Here is a 19,629-nt window from a genome sequence, read left to right as displayed (position 1 = left end):
CTCACATGCTGTAAAACCCAGCCATTCAGAGGCAGTTCGGTGGCTTTTAGTCTGGTCACAGAGTTGTGTCACCATCAACACAATCAATTTTAGGACTTTTCCTCACGTCCCAAAGAAATAGTATTCCCAGTCACTCCTCCCTTCCCGTCGCCCTCCCAGACCCAGGCAACCACTAACCTACTCTGTCGCACAGCGTAACACCCACAGCTCTGTGCGCCTGTGCCTGAGGGGTCTGTCCTTCTCACTGCTAAGTTGTACGGGTGAACCCCACTTTCTCTGTCCACTCTCCTGTGGATGGACATCTCAGGAGGACCCACACGTAGCCGGAGTTCAGGCTCTCAGCATGAATGTCTATTTAGCAAGTTACAGAGGAGGCGGCCATGGGTACAAGTGGGCAATCACGTGACGTGTCCCTGCAAAGCCTCCCAAACTCAAAACGCCACACACAGGAATCACAACAGACGCGGTAAGGCAAAGAGAGAGCCTTCCTAGAGCAAGGATTTGTTTAGAAAGAAGATGAACACACCAAAAGAAACATCAAAGAAGAAACCCGCAAATGTAAACACCGATCATCAATCATTAGAGAGTCTCTAGTTTAGACGGTAATAAAATAGGAACTTCCAGACATGGTGGATGGGAATAATGCTTTGGACAGCCTTTCTAGAGGATGACTTCTCAGTACATATCAAAAGCCTTAAATATTTGCATTTTTTAAATAATAATTTAGCCCAAGGAAAATGTCATGGATGTGTGTAAAAATTAAGCCACAAAGGATGGTGATCACAGCATCATATGTAATAAAATTAGACTATTCCCTATTCCATAATTAAATATTCAGTGCTAGGTACTGATTACATAGTATGCTAGAACCAAATAATGGACCGTTATATTGCCATTAAAAACCAACTCACAACAAGAACATATGACAGCATGAAGAGAAAATGTAATACAACGTTAAGTGGAAAAATAGCCAGGTGGTACATTGGTGTATATATAGTACGTTTTGGAAATAAAACCAAACCAAGAACACACATATAGCAAAAAATGTGGCCATGAAACACTCCTTATTTTCTTGTTTTTGTTTCTCTGCTCTTTCGAAATTTTCTACAATGGGTAGGTATGTGTTACTTCTGAAATACTAATTTAAAAAATCAATCAATAAAGACATACTTCATATAACCAGAACCAGCGTCACCCCCCTCTCACAGTTGATACCTACTCTTAAAGAAACGTGTAGAATCAAGTGTTGGCAGAAGAAAGGTTAGAATTTTCCTGTTATCACACCGTAAAAGTTAAATAAAATCTCACAAATATTGCAGGAACAGCTACCTAGCTGGGGATCACAGAGGACGGAGATGAGACCAGGTGACTAGGAGAGACAGCAGGAGATGTGCAGGCTGCACCCGTCGCCTGGAGGACGATGGGAGAGGCAGCTTGTGCTAAAAGCACGTCACACAGAAGAGCATCGTGGCCTCAGAGGAAGTCAGAGGGCCAGGCAAAGTGCCCTGGAAGCCCCACCTTCACGCTCGCTCTTCTTTACAAGCAGGGCAAAAGGCAGAGTGAGCAGTCTGCCTGCGTGCATCTGCTGACATAGGAAAAACTTCCACTAATTCTTTACTGATTCATGAGCAATTATAATTAGAATGTCATCTCTCTGGAGCGGTAACTGGGTGAACTCAACTAACTAACGATGACAAAAGCATCATGGAATGACAGGGACATGTGCAAGCACGCATCCGAATTCCAAAATGACGTCACGCTCAGCCGCTCTCCCTCCACCAGTGAGCTGGCCTGGACTGGAAGAAAGTGAAAAGGGGGGCAGCTTTGTGTACCCACCACCCAGCTTCCGGCCCAAAGAAATCAGCCAGAAGGTGTAGTCTCAGCCTGCCTTCATCACAGACAGAAGAGAACCCTCAGAATGTACACGTATCCAGCTACCGTGCCAACACCCCGCTCTCCTTCGGAAATGACCGACTCCTCCTGTTGAAGGCAGGGTTCCCGATAGGATGTCACACTTTTCAATCCATAGGTTAGGAAAATGCTGAGAAAGACGGCACCAAACTGTGTGTCCAGAACCAGTGACCATAAGCAAGACAACTGCCAGTTCACCAAAAAGCAGTTTTCAAAAGCCAAAAGGTATTTGGAAAAGTGCCTTTCTAAATAAATACACAATACTTTATTTCCATGTGCATTTTATTGCTCTTGAAAATGATCAGAGATGCTTCCACCTTAAATGACCTTCAACCAATCAAAGTACAGCCCTGGTGCCCTATCCGTTCCCATTTCCTTCCTTGGCACTAAGACAAGGCCCCTGCCTGGCGGAGGGGCCCCTGTGAGGTGCCCATGGCCAACACCAATGTCCCGAGACTCACTGCCATGCTGCCCCCACCACAAAGGTCCCCAAGGATGCCACATCATGGCCGGTGTCCTCCAGGTTCACGCAGAGGGAAAACATGCTTTCACTGAAAGTACACCAACCATTTGTCAACCCACGGCCTGACGCTCCTGCTCATGCCCCATCGCTGCCTACCCTCTGTCACTTTCAGGCCCTGTGAATCTCGGGGACCAGAGCCCAGGGAGACGTGCTTGTGGCCATGACACAACCCTTGTACCGCTTAGCTGTTCTGAGACATGTTCTTCGCTCAGGACATTGAATACAGGCCGGTGGGGAGTTTCCTGTAACAGGGGTGGCCTGAACCAGTGTGATTTTTTATGGTGACAAAAAGGGACCTTCCCTGCCCACATCCAAAGTGGGTGAGAGGCAGTGACAGAAGAGAGGAAGTGACTTCTTTCTCATCCACACTCACAAAGAGGCAAAACGCAGTGCAGGCTCTGGACAGGGGTGCCAAGCGACTCCTGGAGGTTGATGCCTGGTCCCAAGGCAGCCAGGGGAGGTCTCGGATGCGCCCCCCAAGTGGGACGCCGCAGAGACCCACAGAGAGGCAGTGCCGGGCTGGGGACGTGCGGGGGGAGGGGCACAATTTAAAAACTGGGCACCTTTGCATCCAACATAATAAAATTGGGTAGTTGGGGCAAGACACTACAATGCCAGCAATACACGCCTGCAGGAGCCCCCCCAAAAGGCCCTGCAGGAGCTCACGGATAACTGACAGACCTCCTCTCAGCCTTGTCACTAAGTGGAGCAAGCAGAGCGAGACAGCACATGTGGGCCCCTGAAGCCAGACTCCTGGCTGGGACAGAACGTGCTTCTGCAGCCCAACGCCCTCAAGAGTGAAAAAGCAGGAAGTGATTGGTGTAGTCTTCACGCTAGCACGTTTGCCAGAAAAAATCCTTTGTGAGCTGCTCAGAAAATAGGCTGGGGAGGGGGGATTGGCGGAATGAGAGATGTCTTACTTTAAGTAAGACACCCTATTCTTTTAAAACACAAAACAACAACAAAAAATACCCCCAAACCCTGAATGTACGAAACTGAACCAGAGGTGTCCTGCGTTGTTTGACTTACCAAAGTCTATCGCATACGACGCCTAGAGGAAAATGCCTACTACGTACAACAAACTGTCCTCTTCGCTTTCTTTTCCCCTCTCTTTCTTTCGCTCTTCCTCCTCCTCTTTACAGCAGGAACACTTAACCCACTACACGTGGTAATTACTCAGCTTCATGGTGACTAACAGGGTCTAACTGTGCAGCCACACAAAGAGCTGCTTCAAATGACTGCAAAATGACGGGTAACCTGAAGGTCAAAAATAATTCTGGAACATGTTTAATAACGTCTTAATAATCACACTGACGGAAGTAGCAGGTGCTGTTATGCTGAGACTGTTGCGTTTGTAATGTGGGAAAAACCAAGTGAGTCGTTATGCTGAGACTGTTGAAACTGGGATTTTCAGCGTGGGAGGGGGAAAATTCAGATACAAGTTTGAAGAGTTTAAGTAAAAACCCTGGTGGTTCTGAATGTGAATTGGATGTACTAGTATAAACTCAAGATGTACTGTTTTAAAGAAACGAAACACGGGACCAACCAGGAGCAATGAAAAAACTTGAGCCTTGGAGAGTGGACTCTAAATACCATTTTCCACTAAAAGGAACCAGGTTTCCTTAAAGGGATGGCTGCTTTCAGGTCTGTGGTAAGAAATGTACAAGATGACTTACATTATAACTCAGTAATAAAACCACAAATAACCTAATTAAAAAATGGGCAAAGGATTTGAAGAAACATTTCTCCAAAGATATACAAACGGCCAAGAAACACAGGAAAGACGCCCGCCATTATCACCCATTAGAGAAAAGCAAAGCCAAACCACAGGGAGTTACCACTTCACAGCCACCGGGACGGCAGCACAAAGACTGACCGACAGTGGCAGAGCTTGGTGAGAATGTGGAGAAACTGGAACCTCATCTACTGCTGGGAGGATGATGCAAAAGGAAGCAGCTGCTTTACAGAGTGGTCTATACGACCTGGCAATCGTACCCCTACGTGGATACCCAAGAGAAATGCAAACATGTCCACACAAAAACTTGTGCACAGACGTTCACAGCAGAGTATTCACAGTTGCCAAAAGATGGAAACAACTCAAATGTCCATGAATAAATAATATGTGGTCCATCCACACAACAGAATGTTACTCAGCCATAAAAAGGGGTGAAGTTCTGACACTCGCTGCGACGTGGACCAACTCTGAAAACGTGATGCTGAGTGACCAGAGCCAGTCACAAAAGGCTACACAGTATATGACTCCATTTATATGAAACGTCCAGGGCAGGCAAATCTATACACAGACAGCAGATGAGTGGCTGCCTAGCTATGAAGGGCAGGGAGGGGGAGACACGGGCGAGGGGGAGCACAAATGGTATGCGGTTACTTTCTGAGGTGACGAAAATGTTCTAAAATTGACTGTGGTGATGGCTGCACAGCTCTGTGAATATGCTAGAAATCATTAAATTGTACGTTGTCTATGGCGGAACCACACGGTATGGGAATTATACCTCCATAAAGCCATCACCTATACAAATAAATAAATAAATAAGCAAGCAAGCACAGGGTGAGCCCACAAGGTCTTTTCATCCTACAAGTGAGAAAACAATCCAAGGCTTCTAGGGTCATGTCACAATGAACTCAGGAAACGACCTGCAGCGTTCCCTGTGTGGAGATGGGACCTTGGCATTATTAAGGACAGTAAGTGCAGGGACTAAAACCTAAGGGTACTTAAATTCATGAGTTCCAAATGATATTTTAAAAAACTCAATCCCTTGGTCTTGTTAGAAAATGCTAGGAAACCTCGTTATTTTGATATCTGGTAAGTAAAGGAAGAAATTAAGCACTGACTCCACCTTTCCTCCGAGGACTGCAATTCAGGATAATCATAAACTGAGAAGGGGAAGGCTCTCTGTTAGATGTATTCCCCTCAGTAAGATGTAAGAATAGCAGAAAGAATGAGAATGTCATCATTTTGCGACCTCTAGTGAATGGGTCTAGGCAATAACCAGCAATAGCTGTTAACACCCAGAGGAGAAGGTGCCTTCTGAAGGACACACGCAGGCGCCCCACCTGGGGAGAATTCTGCTAAATGCAAGAAACCCCAATCTGATTCAGCCTCTGGTTTTACAGGAAATCCCAGGGACGGAGGAATACGTTAAACAGCACCGCACAGATGGAATCAGCAAAATCCAGACTGTGGGAGACATTTAGGAACGATGACCCTTTCTAGAAAAGCAAGTAGGTTGCGAGCAGAAAATACCACGGAGGGGATACACACAGATGAACAAATTGCAGTGAGTGGATGGACTGCCTTTGGATCCTGAATTGAAAGCTGTTGAAAAGCAGCAAACTACCTGCAGGCCAAATGTAGCTCAGGGCTTGCTTTTGTAAGGCCCTCAAGGAAAGCAGGCTTTGTTCAAGAAAACGAAATGTAAAGAATCAAACAAAGAATGTGCGACTGAGACCAACATGCAGCAGAGACTGCATGGAGCCCGAGAGCCTAAAATATTTACTATCTGGCCCTTCACAGAGAAAGCTGGCCTTGTTCTGGAGCCATGTCCTAAGTCACTGACCGAGGAGACGACATGTCGTCTGGAATTTGCTTGCAAACCAGCCAAGGGAGTAGGGAGAGGGACAGAAGAAACAAGACTGGCCGTGAGAGGACAAGTGTGGGACCATGTGATGGGCGTCGTCACTGTTCTCTTCTTGGTGAATGTTTGAAACTTTTCATCCAACAACTTAAAAATGGGCTGAATGAGGCATAAAAAGAGATGGCTTATTTGAAATGTCAGCATGGCAGACAGCTATTGCCCCACAGTATCTGTTCTTTCTTCTGGGCACGTGTCCAAGTTCTGGCCAGTAGGATGTAGGTGAAAGTTCTGTGAGGCCTAGGGAGGAAGCACCGTGAATGGAGACGGCACAGCTTCCTATTCTCTCCTTCTCCTTGCTGGCTGGAAGGTAGGCCTAATGGATGGAGACTGAGCAGCCACCTTAGACCATGAGGTGGAATCCATGTGCTAAGGATGGCAGGAAAGCAAGGGGAAAAGACCTCGCCCTGGCCATTTTGTGAAAATGTCACACTAGCCTTGGCTGCTTTTCTCAGGGCTTCTTATATATGAAACCGAAGTAAAGTTCTGTATTTTAAAATTCTGTTAAACCTAATCCCAACTGATATAGGCAGAAAAACATTTCTTCCAAAATATTCGTGTTACACAAAGTAAACGTACAGAAGCTCAATTTTGGGCGGTGACAGAACTACAAGTATTTTGAGTTTTCCCCCAAGTTTGTCAGTGTAAAGCTTTTCTTTTTTAAATAAAAAAAGAAATGTGTGTGGATGGCGCCGGGGGGCAGTGTAGTTGGAGGCCAGGGAAAGAGGCTCGAGGCCGGAGAGTGGAGACCCCGAGAGTCTGCGAAGAGGGCAGAGCAGAGCCCAGGGAGATGGGTACAAAGTTGTAAATCTGAGATCAGAAGAAAAGCTGCAATTTAAATGGTCAAGTTAGGAGGAAGAGCTGGGTGTTGGTTTCAAAAGGACAGACTGGGGTACGTGTTTGACCTTGACGAGCTCTGTCTCCCGAAAGCCAGGCTGGGGTGCTTCGCAGAGATTCAGGAAAGTAAAGGCCTTTCACCTCCTCCCTTGGAGAAGCTCTCTCATCTCTGAGCCTCAGGCTGCCCGGGTTGAGCACTTGACCAGAGCAGATGAGATCGTAACAGAAGTTTATCCTTTACCTGAGCCTTACAAAGTTCCATGGAAAAGGGTCACAATCATTGTCAAGTTGGTAAATGTGAGCTGTTCCAGAAATGAGCTGTTTCCACAGTTAGCAGTACTTACCCACCATTTACGGGGCACCCCGCACTTACTAGGTACTTTATATACATTATTTCACTTAATCTTTCTTCAAATCTGCAGGGTAAATATTTAAAAACCTACTTGAAACTTGGAGACATAACTTGCCCAAGGTTACAGAGCTAACAAGTGACATTTACGTGGGGGTTTAAGTAATAAATGGTGCTACCCATTCAGGGACAAAAACAAAGTAATCCTGTTTTTAAAACACTTCAGTCCTTAAGAAAAAAGAAAATTCCATTCAACAACAGAGTTACTTGAAAAATGGTGAGTCAGTTGAAAGAACCTCGGTGCCAACATTTCTCCTCTAAGTGGGATGACGACACCCTCATGAATGCACAGCCCCGCCCTCCCAGCGGACTGAGGCTGTCACATCACTCCCACGTGGGCTTCTAAGGGGACAGCAAGAGAGGCCGGCAGCCGCTGGCTTGGAGGTGGGAGCACACGAACCCCTCGGCGGCCCACGACCCCCTCCTTGTGGGCGGCGGCTGAGGGCACTGTGGGTGTACAGGAGTGGGGGGGGGCAGCCGGTCTGGCTGTGAGTCTTGACCTTGCCACTGACTACTGATCAGCCGGAGCCTCAGTTCCCACAGCTGGGAAGGGGCGAGTGTACCTGCCTCGGAGAGCGGTTACAAGCACTGAGTGGGTAACAAACAGTAGCTGCATTCCTCTTAGACCTCGGCAACAAACGCCAACACGGCAGTCAAGGGTCCCTGCTGCTTTGACTGAGCTCAACGATGAGAAGCTTCCAGTAACAAGGCCAATGCCTGCTCGTCCTTCAGGCTTTAGTCTGTGCCTTTCTGGAAAGCGTCTCTGACCATCCTGAAAAAGGAAGGTCACCTGTACACCCAAGTAATACCACGTGCCATTTTTTTCTTCATAGCACCAGTCTTACTTACAATGATAGAATTACACGTTCTTATTTGCTGTCTTTCCCCGCCTTAGACTGTAAGCTCCATCAGGCAGGCCCCGTGGGCTTTGCTTATTATCACTGTATCCCCAATTCTGTCACACTGCCGGCACCAGAAGGATCTCTGTAAGTGCTTGTCGGATAAATGAAACAAAACCAAATTTATAGAGGCCCTCACCTGAAGAATCTCTGTTCTGGCTGAAATGTTTTTAAAACAACTGTGGAAAAGTTCTTTGCTTTCAGACACTGAAGGTTTGTAATTTATAGGTTCCTTGCCCTCCGTCTCATCTTGGTCAACATGAAAAATCAAGAGAAATTTCTCTTTCAACTGATACAGTAGAGCTTTCATGATTCCATAAGGAAAATCTACTTGGGCATGTCACAAAGCTATACATCAAAACAATCTCTCCTATTTTGGACGTTCTCACTTGTTTGAACATCTCATCATAATCAATTTGGTAGGAGGAAACCTTAACAATGTCACCTGCAAAATAACAACTTTCAGTAAATGGCATTTCCAGAAGCCCAGATAGGAAGAGCAAGGAGTGGGTGAGCCAGAAGCACACCGACTGCTGATGAAGTGTGACCCAGGTCGTGTCTCATTCTGGCCTTGACTTCAAAGAGCTGCTGGGAAGATGGAATGGGGTAATGTATGTGACTGCACCCCAAAAGCCAGAATGTGCCATAAGGTCTTACACGACAGCCACTGGGCTACACCCTTGAGTCTCACTGGCCAAAACAGGTAACGTATGGCCTAGGAACTCTGGGAAACGAGGAGAACCTGGGAGCCAGCAGAAGAAATGTTGCTGTCTAGTCAAGCCTCCGTCTAAATGAACTCAACAAGGTCCCAGCAGACACAGCAGCCCTACACGGTGCTGGAGGTGGCGCGCCACCAGCTTCCTCAGCCAGCAGCACGTGCTAGGGCAGTGGTAATGCGGTAACAGTAAGCAAAGCCTTCTTAGCCTCGCTCTGAGACGTTTACCCTTTGGGGGTCCTCACTCCACTTTCCAGAGCTTGTGGCAAATGTGAATCCCAGAAAGCAGTCTTCAGAAATCTGGCAGCATGGCTGCCTGGGAAAGAAATGATGTTTTACCTGGGCAAGTGTCTCAGCTATAAGTTTGGACTGAAGGGTCTAGAAGGGAGGACGACACAGTTTTTTCACGCCAAGAGACCTGTGCAGGCATACGCCTCGACCACAGCGTCAGTAATGGAAGGCAGCTCAGGTCTGAGTGCTTAGGGTGTGACAGGAGTGTTCTAAGACAGCCTGTGGTAACTAATTTAATCCCTCCTACAACACTACAATACAGGGCACCACCATTGTATGAGGTTGGTGAAAAAGTAATTGCAGTTTAAAGGTTAAAAATAATTGCAAAAACCGCAATTACTTTTGCACCAACCTAATACCTTGTTTATAGATGAGTTAACAAAGGTCCAGAGCCCTTGAGTGAGTTGCTCAAGTTCACAGACAAGTGGTGAACTCGGGAGTCAAACCTAGCCGGGCCCCAAGGCCACCCTCTTCCCGCTGCATTAGATGGCCTCACGTAAGAGCAGGGTCCTCTGCCCCTGCGCACAGCCCCGGTCCTGACCGGCAGGCCCCACCCGGCTCGTGCCCTGTGTTCTTTCTGCCTTGCTCCTCATCCACTAGGATGTCTTCTCTCAACAATCCCAGGCCCTCTCTGGCCTTGGAGTCCCTCCTTACCTAGGACGCAGCTTCCTGCTGTGCCACCTCTGACTCTCCTGGGAAGTAAATTCACAGACCACATGAGGGCCTTCAACTACAGACAGTTTCACTCCTTACTCATCTCAATCCTGATTCCCACCAGGAATCCCAGAAGTTTTCAGAACACGGAAAGCTGGCAGTTGACAAGCTGGGAGTTTTGCTAAGAGTCAATGAAAACACAATTTTCGTTCCATTTTGTCTAGCTGACAAGCACGCAGAGCCAGAGTTTCACATAAAGACTCACTGAAGATTTACTACAACGCTCAGTAAAGGCTGACTGCTCCGGCAGCTTTTCCAACTCTTGGGCCACGTACTCCAAAGCCCTGTATTGCTGTGAGAGCTGTTTGTACCAGAGAATGGACTCCGTAACGGCCAGAGCAGCGTCCCAACACCAGGGACGCTGGAAGACTTTCATTCTAACGCGTTAAGTTTAGGAACAAGTTCTTGTGTGATAAAAGTCCAGCAGGGAGACTGCTCTAAGTCCCCGCCTGGGATGTCTGCAACCCATGTCCATACCTTCACTCCGTCCAGCACAGCCTTGATGACGCCCCTCACAGTTGTCACCATCTCTTTATCTTCTGAGTTCACACCTTCTAGCATCACTTGGTCAGACCAGCGAATGAGGTTGGCGAGACTTTGGTACACTCGGCTATAGCAGGAGGAGAGGGCTGAGCTGGAGGGAAGGGAAGATTTTTAAGGAGAATATTAAAAGTCTATGGCATGAATCACTTGAGGATATCCGTTTAGCACAGGACCAGTTTGTCAGTGACTAGGGCATGTTTCCCAATCTTTCTTTCTGTGAAATCTGCACCTTTTGATAAACGAACCCTCCCTCCCTGAACCTGCCTCCCCACAGCCAACAAAACCGTGCGAAGCCTTCTAGTCTTGCCATTTTTTTCATTTCCCAACTCTAACATAAAAACTCCATCATGAAAATGAATCCGCTTTTGCAAACTTTACATTCCCCAAGATTCTGATGATGTCTCTGCGGGGTACCACCCCTCCCCTCCTCCTAGCTAACCACTGGACTGGGGCAAAGCATCATACACTTGTTGCCTGGAGTTAGACTAAAATTCCTGTCCGATGTGTCATAAGGAGCCAACAGGTTTGTGGCACTCGAGCAGGCAGGGTCCTTTACAGGAACAGCCTTTAAAACATGAGCACAAACAGATCTGCAATTTACTAGAAGTCCTCTGCCGCAGGTTCAGCTTCGCCTCCCTCGGTGCCACAACCATGGCCGAGAGGCCAGGGGACCGCACTAATGAAGAGTGTTTCCAGAACGATGACAAATTGGAGGCGAGGATACCTGGGAGGGTGGGGGTGGGCGCAGATACACTGAGGCCAGCGCATACGAACAGAAGCCCCCAGGATTTCTGGGTGCCTCGCTGGTGTAGTGGGGGCCCAAAATGAAGAATTTTTACATCTTTGACATATTTTTAAATAGCTATAGAAAATTTTTCTGTAGGAATTACAGACAGGATTATTTTTCCACTTTAAATATTACATATTACAATGGCAGAAGAGCAAAAATACAGAAAACCTGTTGGCTGCCCCCTCTTCTACTCAAAAAATTAAAAAGGAAAAGAAAGAAAAACGAGGGAGACATTTAGGAGTCAAAGATATCATTTTGAGAAAAGTACATATAATATTGTTAAGACATGATTACAACAGGTTCTAAAAACAAAGCTATTTAACACAAAAGCCTGGCTCAAACAACACTAACGGGAAGCTCTGCAGAACCAGGTGAGGACAACGTGCTCCCAGGAGAGCGAAAATCCCACGTAGCAGTCATTCCACTCTGCATGTTCCAACAGGAGAGTCACGCAGAGCCAAAGCAGCCTCCTGGAGCCCCATTAGCAAGAAGCAAAGTTTACAAAAGGAGCCTGACAAAGCCAGGTCTAGCTGCTTCGGAGGAAAACACGAGTGAAAAGTATGTGGTGTTGGCCTTACCCTCTTAGGACAGAGGACTGAGGGGAAAACAAAGTGCAGTCTCTCCTGGGGGCTGGGTCCTAGCTGACTCACCCTGACCGGGGAGGGTACTTCTAACGACTGCCTCCTGGGTCCTGGCAGGCCGGGTGCCCTGGGGCTGCTGCCAGAGCACTACTCAAACTACTGGCAACAACTAGGTGAAGCGGGGGCACTTCAATAGAACACTTACTTCCTACCTGCCTTGAATGGTAATATTTCCCTGATAACGCCTGAAGAATTGGGCAGTTGTGTCTGCCTTTCACATCATTTGCTTGGATGCAGAACATCCCTCTGTGTCAAGGAGGGAAGGAGGGAAGGAAGGAAGAAAGGAAGGAAGGAAGGAAGGAAGGAAGGGAGGAAGGGAGGAAGGGAGGAAGGGAGGAAGGCAGGCGGGCCCTGTACTATGATAATGCAAGCTGTATACACCGCAGGCAGGCCTGGATCCTGGGTGATCGCGCTCGCTGTGCAGGAGAATCCTCCATTCATTGCTCACACTGAGTAGCCAGCTGCTTGTCCAAAGGCCAGCTCACCACCATCCTGGCAACCTGGGGGAGGGTGGCAAAAAGCCTGCCCGGCAGGACCCAGACTGCAGAAGGGCTCTGAGCGGAGGGCAGGAAAGCTCCTCCCAGCTTACAAACTGCACTGGGGGCAAGGAGACGATGAAAAGAAGCTAAAAGAAACATTTCAGGAAGCATTTTTGATCATCTCAGGGAGATCAATAAAAATCTTGGCTCTTTGGGAGAATTTCAAGAGGAAAATCCCTTAAATGCCAAAAGACTACCAGGAAAAAAAAAATCATTTCTTACAGCCACACCCAGGCATTTCCTTTTCCCTCTAGGAGATTGTTATAAACATTAAATAATTTTTGTCAGCTATAAAACAATTACAAAACCTCCCCACAAACAAAAGATACCCTCAAACTGTTCTCATATTACTTGGCCGATTCTTCCAGGGCTGGCATGTCTAGAAAGCCATTTCCCCGGCAAAGCTGCTGGCCCACACTCCACAAAGCGACAATCCTGGTAGCGACACACTACCAACAGTTAGTCACAGGGTTCTGTGACAGTGACTGTCCTGGACTCTGCCAACGCCATTCAGCACCTGACCGAGGCGGGTGAATCCCATCTGCCCTCTTCCCACTGTTCCCGCTCTGCGTGCGCCTCCCCTCGAGGGCCCACGCGCGGCTCCCTCCCGTGACTGCTGCATCTCTGGTCGGGGAGCAGAGCACCCTGGGCCTGGCTGCCTCGGCACCTTTGCTGCCCTTGCGCTCCTGCCTGCATGGCCAATCCTTCCCCGGGGTCCGCCTCCCGCATCTCCTCCTGCAGGAATCAGAGCCTTGCAACTCCCCCCCTTCCAGGCCAGCAGAGCTCCTCCTGGCACTGTAAGACTGGCACTTCATCAGAGGTGAGGGAGCTGATGTTAACTCTGCCGTGGTGGGACCATCCCGTGGGAGAGGTCCATGAGAGCGTCTTACAAAAAGCCATCTACACAGCTGACTAGCCTAATGTCAGGCGCATTCCCACAGAGGAGGACAGCACTGGGCCCTTCCACAAGCTGGGCCCTGGGTTAACTGTCAGCAAGGCGTCTAGTGTTTCCCCGAAAACAAGACCTGGCCGGTCCGTCAGCTCTAATGCGTCTTTTGGAGCAAAAAGTAATATGAGACCCGGTCTTATATCATGTAATATATAAGATATAAAATATAATATAATGTTATAATATATATATAAGACCCGGTCTTATATTAACTTTTGCTTCAAAAGACACATTAGAGCTGATGGTCCGGCTACGTCTCATTTTCGGGGAAACACGGTAGTCCTCGGCCTCAAGGCTCTCGAAACCAGCACACAAAGCACTGAACAGGGCACTAAAGAGACTCATTTCCTCAGACGCTCTTCCTGTATGACGGCAGCAAGGCTCGGAACAGTGAGGACACCTGCGGGGCCAAGCCATATGGACCCTGTATCTCCCTACCAACTAGCACCAGTGAGCTGCCAGCCGAACGCCCACCATCTACAGGGGCAGCTGACAGTCCAGGGTGGAAGCCCCAAGGCAGAGAGCTTCTTGGAAATAAAGACCATTTGCTTTCTCTCCCAGAAAAAGAAACCTATGCACTTCATTGCCAAATTCTGAAAGCAGTTCACGAAAGCTCAGCCTCATGGGGCTGTGTGAATACTGAACCATCTCCAGGAACTGAAACCGAGATGAGTTTATCCTGAACAGGTAGCAGGCAGGGAGGAAAAACAAAGCCAGCAGGCATCTGACAGCCTCTCAAGGAAAAGCTCCCACTAGGCTTTCTCTTAAGATTACATATGATACTGCTTTTCTCTCTGTACTCAATAATAAATCTGGGGCAATCTGCCTGCTCACCTTTAAGAGGAACATGCACTTGAGCAATAAAAGCATTGCCCAGCAGAAGCGTCCCGGGATGAGGGCCGACTCCACCCCCATACCTGGCTTCCCGGGAACTGTGGTGCTGTTTGGGACACCCTGGCTTGACAGTTCAGTGTCCCCCTCGTGCAAACTCTAAAGGGCTCTTCTCCATCTCTTCTGCCCTAATCCTCTAAGCAACTGAGGTCTCAATAGGCTAGATGTTGGCAGGATTAAATGTCATAGTAATAACCTGTGGTTAACAGGCTAGTAGAAGAAATGCGTCCTGACCATGTCACTATTGCCAATGAGCTCATACAAGAAACGACCACGACGCACACCACGGCTACGTCCCTCCTGATGGAAGGAAGAGACCGTCCTCAGTGTCGAGGTCTCCTAAGTGACAATGACCTCACCCTTGGGAGAGCATCAGGGGGTGTCCGCGGGGGTTGGAGAGAAGGCTCCTTTTCCTCCCGACACTTCACTGTTCCCAGAAACCCTGGGTCTGAAGTGCCCCCAAACCCAGACGCCGCCCAGGACTTCAGAGCAACTCACCTGTGCTGGATTCGGGGGTCGCTCTGCACCAGTGGAAGGATGGCCTCCAGCACCTTGCTGGCGGAGCCCGGAAGCATTTCCAGCACCTTCTTATCAATGGCCATCTTGTCCACGATGGTCTTAAAGTAGCGCAACGCGCTCACTACCTCCTTCTCCTTCTCCTCCAGCCAGCTCAGGTTCTGCAAGGAAATGTTCAGCATAAGGACGGAGGGGAGAGATTAACGGGAGCTCTTTTGAAAACAGTGAGATCAAAATTCCTGTAAACTATCTTGAGAATGATGCCAAGGGAAAGGCTTCTTGCTGCAGAAACCAAGCCAAATTATTTATCTAAGAATTGCGATCAGGACACAGAGGCTAAGCATGAAGGAAGAAGGGGGCTCGGACCAAGACGGCTCTTTAGATATTCCTGAATTCCCTGAGGTCTTGAAAATCCACTTCTCCTCTCTCACACTGAGATGCCATCGCTAATCTCATTAAAGGTGTGTAGTGAGGACTAATTTGCTGATGGCTGTAGGAAGCTTAGAGAACCAACAGTAAGTCCCATGGTACATATCTATCCAATAAATCAAATCAAGTGACCCGGGCCCTTCAATGACGAAGGCCTAAGGGACTCAGTAAGACTGGTCAGGCCTCAGTGTTCAGAAGCCCTCCTGCCAGGAGTCTTCACTAGATCCCCACACCCCCCGTCAAGATGCAGCCATCTCTCAAATAAATGGTGTGGTTCTCCGGCAGGACCCAGAGACCCCGAGATTTAGAAGGGGTGTGTGCTCGGGGGTGAAAAGGTGAAGAAGCAGAGCAGATGGCAATGATTCACTCACGACCTGAGCAGCGAATGCTCACAGGAAAGTACCCTGGAGGAAAGCCCACCGAGGAGGAAAAGGCAACAGAGCCCTGCACCCCCAGGACTCAGATCCCGCACCCAACTCCTCTGCCCCTCACTGAGGGATGCCCGGAACCCACAGCCAGTGGGGGTGCACACTGCTTTGTTCCTTTCCCTATGCCAGCCCTCACATCAACGACCGGGCCCCGGCTGGCTGGCAGGGAAGGGGGAATCGAGGACCATCGATAAAATGGGCAGCCCCCAACGGGTGATCTGCTGCAGGAAAGCTGATGACACAGCCAGTGTGAACTAAGAGTGGTGTGTATGAGGACAAGCGCCACCTGTGGGCTCTCAGAGACACAGAGAATATGGTATAACAAAAGCAACTGCGGGCAAGAGGATCATTTCTAGAAAAAGTTGATATACACGATAATCTATAGATAAATAAATAATATACAATAAAAGGGATTAGGATTCTGAACACTACCTCTTTGCTTCTAAAATGATGGAGAACGTCATTTTAAATGAAAACATTCAATAGTGGAGCTATTTATTTCATGGGACTATCAAAAGAAAAATATGTAAATGGGATCAAGAAGTAAGTCCTTTAGTCAGACAATGTTCAAAGACCCGATTCAATTTCTCTCAACGGAGTACTTCCCCAAAGGCCGTGTGCAGACCACCAGGAGGATTCTCCAGGGGAGAAAGGGCGCCCACACCCCCATCACTGTAGCCTCTTTACCAAACTCCGCTCTTCTCTGTGCACTGCCCGACATACTTGTTTATTTCCTGTCTGTTCCGAGAGGTCTGGCACTTTTTTCTCCACCTTAGGGACAGGAGCGCTCCACTTTGCCACACCTACCAGAGCCCAGGAGGAGCCTGCATATGGAGGAGTCGGGGAGCCTGCAGACATCCAATGCGACTAAAATCACGGTCAGCCAGTCTGGCGAGAGGCCTGTGACCACAAGACTGCCATCCAGCATAGCAGCACGTGTTAGGGGCCAGTGGTGACAAAATGTGGGGAGGAAGAGGGAACATTTAAAGAAAGGTGGAATCAGGCTCGCTGGGTTGGAGAAAGGGGCTAACCTGGAGAAGGGAGGCATCCCAAAGGGGCAAGGCACAGTATGGCAAAAAGAGAATTTTCCTGTCATTTGCAGAGAGCTCAAATGAGCCACTGAAGAGCCAGGCTGCCTTGGGCTCCTAGTAAAGGAGCGACAATTTAGCAGAGTCAGGTTTCATCCATGAGCTCTCCAGCAAATTCCACTCCCAGAATTAATGGCCTCTGAGCATTGTGCATTCTCCTAGCCCTTGAGCTGCTAACTGTGGCTTCTTGCAAAACGCAGCCAGCAGTCAGAAGAGCTGACAACAGGACACTAGAATGAACACTCACTACAACCAGGACCCGAGGCCTTGGCTTTGCTGATACAGTGCAGCCGCACAACCCCGCAGAGGCACATGCCGTCTCCGGGGAAGCCCTGCTGTGGGGGAGCAGGTGGTGCCACCATTGGCCCAAACAAACCAGGCAACCATGTGAGGGCAGCGGTGCTGGGAGGGCCTAGACCAGAAGCCACGGCTGGGCCTGGGCCCAATGGGCGTCCGGCTCCTCATCTGCACAACGGGGAGAAGAAGACCTGCCCTGGGGACCGAAAGAGGTTGATGTGGGGTCTGAGTGAGAATGCACATGGAAGCAGTTCACGAAATGTAAGGGAAAAACAGGTTTGGAAAATGTGGGCCAGTGCCCAAACTTTCTGTATATTAGGAATGCTGAAAGTTTTTGCACATGGTTATGGAGGAGCAAATAAGAGCACGTGACCCCACCCAGGACAGGGCCTGGGCACAGAGAGACCCTCAGAAAACTGGCGGTGAATCTGAATCTGTACTTCTACCACCTGAGCTGCAATTTCCCATGTATTTAAACAGGGAAAGCCATGCACATAAACTGGGATAAAACGAGAATGCGTATGGAAATATTCTCTAAGCAGTAAGAGAGCGAACAAGTAATGATTAATAGCAAATGTCAGACTTATTGTGAGATTTCTCCGACAGAGTTCGAAGTTCACACACGTTGGCAGGTCCCCCCAGCACTTCCGGTTCTGTCTGTGGGCCTCCAGCAAACAACACATGTGTACTCCCTCTGTCTCAGGCAGGTGACCTGGGGCACAGCACAGTAATTCAGCCCTTCTTAAAGGGCAATGACCAAAAACTGGCGACACCCTTCCTGGGCTAAAGGTCAGGCCTGCAGCTCCTTGCTGCAGAACAGGGCTTTGCAGCTGTGCATCAGTGACATTTTGGGTCCCCGGGACTATTTGGAGTGGGAGCTGTCCTAGGTTGGCAGGATGCTCAGAGCATTCCTGGCCTCTATCCACCAGATCCAGTAGGACCTGCTTTGCCTTCCTAGTTGTGACAACCAGAAATGTCTCCAAATATTGGCATTGCCCCCTGCAGTTTGCAGGAACCCCCACTAAGTACAGAACGCTTTAGCATCGAATGTCCCCCCATGACTTCTCTTGGGATAATGAAGAAAGGGGGAAGAGGAATTCTAAGAACTGAGTGACTGAAACAGTTTCTTATCAGAGTTCACTAGCAGAGCACAAGTGTTAGGAAATCATTTTACTCTGGACAGCCCGGAGGAGTGTTACATGACAAGTGACACTCGGCTTGGACTTAGTATTAAACTCAGCTCCAGGAGGTTGCCAAACAGATCGTAATAAAACAATAATTGTGGCACAGACCGAACCTTCTACTTATCCCTCCACTCCAGTCTGGAGTGGGATCAATCTGGCAAACATTGAGTATTTCCCTCTTGCTCTTCAGCCTCCTTTTGTTAACAGATGGGGCAGGAAAAATTCTGAACCTTGAATAAAAGACTTCTAGATTTAAAACCTTCATTTTCTCCACTTTTAACTAGAATTTTAAGATATCTTGTTGGTCAATATTAAAAAAAAAAAAAAAAAAAAAAGGTGCAAAATTCACGGATTGTGTGCTTCCGTAACAGGGCAGTGGCATAGCTGCCAGTGGCATCAAACTCATAGCTGTGACAACAGCACTGCCACCAACTACACTTCGGGTCATTGCTAGAGCACCTACCTGTCTACAGGGCTTGTTTGTATTTCACATTGCTAAGTTCCATTTTGTTTTGATGTTTAGTGATGGGTGGGGCTTCACATTTGGACTGCTGAGATATTCAGAAACAAACTGGCTTTCATAAGCAGGAAACGTAGCGTCGTGAGTTTTTGAGTTGGATGTCAGATGGCCTTCTTCAAATCTCCGCTTCGCCACCCTTTTTCTGGGTGACTTTGGCCAGATGTTAGTATCTCTCCGTTTCCTTTCCTGCAAACATGTCTCCCCTGCCAGTGTTGCCCATGAGGGCTGAGTAAGAGGACGAGTGTGAAGCCCTGAGCATGTGCTCAGACACAGGTGGCCCTGGCTCTCAGGGCACTTGGCTCGGTGGCCGCCTCGCCAGTCTAACAGGTCTCCTCACACTCCAGATGCCCTTCCCTTTCTCAGCTACTCAGATCATCTTAGCAGCTCGAGGAAGGAACAGCTGGTCTTGAGAGATGAGACTCACCCACTTGCCCCAGAACCCGCTGGACCCAAGCAGCACACCCAAACCAACCCCAGAGAGGATCCCCGAGCTTTCACCGTGGAGGACTCCCCGTGGGGGCTGGGACAAGCTCTTCCTTGCCCCCAAGGTCCCCTGGACTGTTTCCTGAACAATGAAGCCCACAAGTTGCCACCCAGCTGAACACAATGATACTGCAACAGAGGTTATTCCATCCCCGAGACCACGGGCCAGGGTCCTGCAGGAGAAGGCAAGGCAAACCCCATGTTCTTAACATCACACTGACCTTCTGCCTTTGAGACCTGGAAGCCACAGCACTGGTGGACATAACCTCTACTGCCTGCTGCTCCAGATCCAAGGGGATAGGGTAGCCCTCTGGTAGAAATCTGTCTGTTGCCTCCTGGAAGAGAGGAAACCTGGATTCCTACAGAGCTTGTAATGGCCGTT

General features: G+C 48.6%; 1 protein-coding gene across 16 annotated transcripts in view; it reads right to left on the bottom strand.

Moving 5' to 3' along the window:
- RAPGEF1 (Rap guanine nucleotide exchange factor 1) overlaps positions 1-19,629 on the bottom strand; it is a 133,314-nt gene that overhangs the window by 47,947 nt on the left and 65,738 nt on the right. For 12 of the 16 annotated variants that reach the window (XM_074331228.2, XM_074331227.2, XM_074331234.2 and 9 more), the window contains 3 exons: positions 19,469-19,582; positions 14,801-14,979; positions 10,427-10,583 (listed from right to left, as the gene is read on the bottom strand). In XM_074331228.2, the coding sequence (XP_074187329.2) occupies positions 10,427-10,583; positions 14,801-14,979; positions 19,469-19,582 (450 nt within the window). The remainder of the gene's footprint in view (positions 1-10,426; positions 10,584-14,800; positions 14,980-19,468; positions 19,583-19,629) is intronic. The other 4 variants (XM_074331230.2, XM_074331235.2, XM_019728886.3 and 1 more) reach the window with 1 other exon arrangement.

Source organism: Rhinolophus sinicus, chromosome 16, assembly GCF_057876585.1.
Source record: "Rhinolophus sinicus isolate RSI-liver-muscle chromosome 16, RSI-T2T, whole genome shotgun sequence".
Classification (NCBI taxonomy): domain Eukaryota; kingdom Metazoa; phylum Chordata; class Mammalia; order Chiroptera; family Rhinolophidae; genus Rhinolophus; species Rhinolophus sinicus.
Note: the sequence above shows the minus strand (reverse complement) of the source record. Positions and strands in the feature narration are given on the sequence as shown.